This window comes from Corvus kubaryi, unplaced genomic scaffold (genome assembly GCF_017639235.1).
Source record: "Corvus kubaryi isolate FWS band 111438036 unplaced genomic scaffold, C.kubaryi_AGA036_p1.0 split1-37355, whole genome shotgun sequence".
Lineage (NCBI taxonomy): Eukaryota > Metazoa > Chordata > Aves > Passeriformes > Corvidae > Corvus > Corvus kubaryi.
Genome location: NW_024582078.1, coordinates 2,649,872 through 2,653,917, shown reverse-complemented (window position 1 = coordinate 2,653,917; position 4,046 = coordinate 2,649,872). Strand labels below are relative to the sequence as shown.

At 51.7% G+C, this 4,046-nt stretch overlaps 1 protein-coding gene across 1 annotated transcript in view; it reads left to right on the top strand.

Annotated features, from left to right (window-relative positions):
• The window catches only part of DSTYK (dual serine/threonine and tyrosine protein kinase), a 17,228-nt gene that overhangs the window by 7,350 nt on the left and 5,832 nt on the right, over nt 1-4,046 (top strand). Inside the window, exons 3-7 of the mRNA XM_042013415.1 lie at nt 601-875; nt 1,218-1,301; nt 2,398-2,574; nt 2,845-2,974; nt 3,164-3,320. Coding sequence (XP_041869349.1) covers nt 601-875; nt 1,218-1,301; nt 2,398-2,574; nt 2,845-2,974; nt 3,164-3,320 — 823 coding nt within the window. The remainder of the gene's footprint in view (nt 1-600; nt 876-1,217; nt 1,302-2,397; nt 2,575-2,844; nt 2,975-3,163; nt 3,321-4,046) is intronic.

Genomic DNA, 4,046 nt, shown 5'->3' with positions numbered 1-4,046 from the left:
AAGGAATAGAAAATATTGGGAAAAGGAATAGAAAATATTGGGAAAAGCAATAAAAATTGGGAAAAAGAATAAATATTGGGAAAAGGAATAAAAAATATTGGGAAAAGGAATAAAAAATATTGGGAAAAGGAATAAAGAATATTGGGGAAGAGAGGAATAAAGAATATTGGGGGAAAGAGGAATAAAAAATATTGGGGAAAAGAGGAATAAAAAATATTGGGGAAAAGAATAAATATTAAGGAATAAAAAATATTGGGAAAAGGAATAAATATTGGGAAAAGGAATAAATATTGGGAAAAGGAATAGAAAATATTGGGAAAAGCAATAAAAATTGGGAAAAAGAATAAATATGGGGAAAAGGAATAAAAAATATGGGGAAAAGAGGAATAAAAAATATTGGGGAGAAAGAGGAATAAAAAATATTGGGGAGAAAGAGGAATAAAAAATATTGGGGAGAAAGAGGAATAAAAAATATTGGATAAAATACTAAAAATACCCCATTTGGGGCAGCTTGGGCTGGGGCTCCTCCGAGCAGCCCTCAGCTGGGCTTATTCCAACCCAAACAGCTCCAGAGGCCGCTTTTCCTTTCTTTCTGTGCAGACATCATCATCCCCGAGAACGGGGAGCCCGTCAGCTCCAGGGACATCAAATGCTGCATCAAACAGATCCAGGAGCTGATCATTTCCAGGCTCAACCAAGCCGTGGCCAACAAATTGATCAGCTCCGTGGATTATCTGCGGGAGAGCTTCGTGGGCACTCTGGAGAGGTGCCTGAAGAGCCTGGAGGAGTCCTGGGAGGTGTCCGTGCATCCCGCCAGGAGTTTGGAGAAGCCCAAGGATGTTTCCGTGCACATCACGAGCAATTATCTCAAACAGGTGCTGGGGTGGCTCTGGAATGTTCCTCGGGTGGTGGCTTTGTCCTGCTCTGGGAAGGTGGGGGGGAGATGGAGGCAGGGAAATCAGGGAAGCAGCTCGGGAATGTGTGGGAATCCAGGCTGCTGATGCAGCCGTGGGGGGGTTAACAGTGCAATTTTCCTTAAATCTGTAAAAAACAATCAAATCACAGCCTAGAAACACCCCAGAGGTGACGCAGGAAATCAGTTCTCCAAGTGATTCGTGGGGTATCCCGCAGAACACGAAGTTTGCCGTTTTCACAGGCTCCAGCGAAGCTCCTGGCTGGCAGAATTCCCATCTTTTCCTCTTTTCCCTGCTTTCCAGATACTCAATGCAGCTTATCACGTGGAAGTCACTTTCCACTCCGGCTCTACGGTGACCAGGATGCTGTGGGAGCAGATCAAACAGGTAAGGACACTTGGAAAAGTTAATTGTGGAGCAAAGAATCCTCCCAGCTGCTCCCTAAATTCACTCTGGGCTCAGGCTCCGGGAGCTGTGAGTTTATTCCCGTGGATTTCCATCCCTGGAAGTGCCCCAGGCCGGGCTGGATGGAGCTTGGAGCAAGCTGGGCTGGTGGGATGGGATCAACTTTCAAATCCCTTCCAATCCAAACCCTTCTGGGATTCCAGGATTCAAATCCAGAGGGGATTGAGCACAACAGTGTCCTAAAAATCAGGGAGAGGTGTTCCTAAAATCTCCAGGGAAGCAGCTTTTTCCTGGACCTCATCAGGGTGTGGCAATTCCAGGTGTTGGATGCAGCACTTGCTGTAATTAGTGGGTAATTAAATTGCTCTGCCTCAGCCCTCATTAGAAGCTGCAGGATCCCATGTGGATCCCTGTCCCGGGAAGGGAGAAGGAGGAATCCGGAGTTTGTTCCCACTCCAGCAATTATTTGAGGGAACGTCGTGTTCTCCTTCCTCATCCCCCCAAAGGAAGGAATGAAGTTCATCCTCAGCTCAGAGCAGGAATTTCAGAGAGATCAAAGCTTTAACAGCCAGAACTGGAAACCAAACCGAGCAAATCTCGTCTGCTCCGGGGGGAGGAGAGGGAATGGTCCTAAACCCAACCCCACAACCCCAAATCGCCCAAAACTGCAGTTTCCAAATGCTTCAAATCATTCCCGTGCTCCTCCAGAACAGGAAAAACCCCACTGAAGAAGGGGTTTGCTTTAAAATAAATATTTAATCAATATAATTAAATTAAATATTCCAGAATTCCAGGCTGGGCTGGGTTGGGAAGGACTTGAAGCTCATCCCATTCTGAGGGACACCTCCCTCTATCCCAGGCTGCTCCAAGCTCCCTCTTGGACACTTCCAGGGATGGGGCAGCCACGGATTCTCTGGTCCAGGGCCTCCCCACCCTGTGAGTGAGTCATTAGTGAACTAAATGATTAGTAAATAATGAATCAAAGTGATTCTTCAGCCCAGCTCCGTGCACAACGACCGTTCCCGCACGGAATCCGAGCAGAGTCAATCCACGGATCCTTGGCTTTCCCTTTTCCCAGATAATCCAGCGGATCACGTGGGTCAGCCCCCCGGCCATCACCAGCGACTGGAAGAGGAAGGTGGCCCAGGACGCCATCGAGAGCCTCAGTGCCTCCAAACTGGCCAAGAGCATCTGCAGCCAGTTCCGCACGCGCCTCAACAGCTCCCACGAGGCCTTCGCGGCCTCCCTGCGCCAGGTCAGGGGGCAGTGCCCGGCAGGAGCTGCCCGGCAGCTCTGCACTCGGGCTGGCAAAGAGCGATTTTGGTTGCAGGGACAGCTCAAGCAGCAGTTTGTGCTCTTCGGTGCAGCTGCTCTCCAGGGAGAGCTGATGGGAATGCTAATACGGGGTTTTATTTTTAAACCAGACTTGCCAAGGCCCCCAGAACCTCCCCAAAGTCGAGCTGTGTGTGTTAAATGTATAAAGCATCCGTGAATATTCCCGGTGAGTGTGTGGTGTCCCTTGCAGCTGGAGGACGGCCACTCTGGCCGGCTGGAGAGGACAGAGGACCTGTGGCTGAAGGTGAGGAAGGACCACGCTCCTCGGCTGGCCCGGCTCTCCCTGGAGAGCAGATCCCTGCAGGATGTGCTGCTGCACGGTGAGGATCCCCCTGGGAATGTTTTCCTGCCCTCTCCCTCCTCTCCAGGCAGCAGTGGGAGCCTGCTTGGATTTTTCACTCCAGATTCCAGGCTCCAAGTGGCACCTCTGACTTGGATGCTCCCTGGGAACGTGCAGCAGGGAAAAAACGTGGATTTGGGGGCTGATTCCAGGGATTTGTGCCTTGCAGGGAAGCCCAAGCTGGGCAGGGAGCTGGGCCGAGGCCAGTACGGGGTGGTGTACCTGTGTGACAGCTGGGGGGGACACTTCCCCTGCGCCCTCAAATCCGTCGTCCCTCCGGATGAGAAGCACTGGAACGACCTGGCGCTGGAGTTTCACTACATGAGGTGTGGATCCTGAGTGCTCCCCCCATCCCACAGGCAGCTCCTTGGCCTTTCCCAGGATCTTCCAGGCTGGAAAAGCCCTCAGCCTGTGGCTCATGCCCCCCCCTTGTCACCCAGCCCAGGGGCTCTGAGTGCCACGTCCAGGCCCTGGTTTGCTGCAGTTCTGCTCTGGAATCCGGGATTTGAGCTCCTGGAATGCTCAGCCGTCCCTAAGCCGGGCAGGACGCCTGGGCTGTGACAGGCAGAGCTGCTCCTTCCCGCCTCAGTCTGATGCTCTGCTGCCCAAATTCAGAATGAAGCACAATTTACAGCCTCTGATACTCAGCAGTTCTCCTCCCCTGGTTCCTGGTGGGGAATCCTCCCTCCTTTCCCTCTCCTGCTCCCGTCTGAATCCCCAAAAACGCCCAGGATGGCTCTGCAGTGCCGAGAGCAGCAGTGACCAGCTGCAGGCACAGGCAGCTGAGAGAAGAGTGGGGCTTTTTTTGGGAGCTCTAACCTTTAAAAGGGCTTTTTGTTGTTGTTGGTTTTGAGTTTAATTGGCTCAGACAGCTGAGGTTGTTGTGCCCTGAGCTGCGCTCGGCGTTTTTGTTGTGCTGGGAATTTTTACTGTTGTGCTGGAGCTGCAGCTCTGGGGCTTCTTCCTTGGCCTGGGGTGGGGGACAGGGATGAAAAATGAGCCCAGATTTTCTGTTCTGAACTTTCTCCAGGTCCCTGCAGGGACTTTGGGGC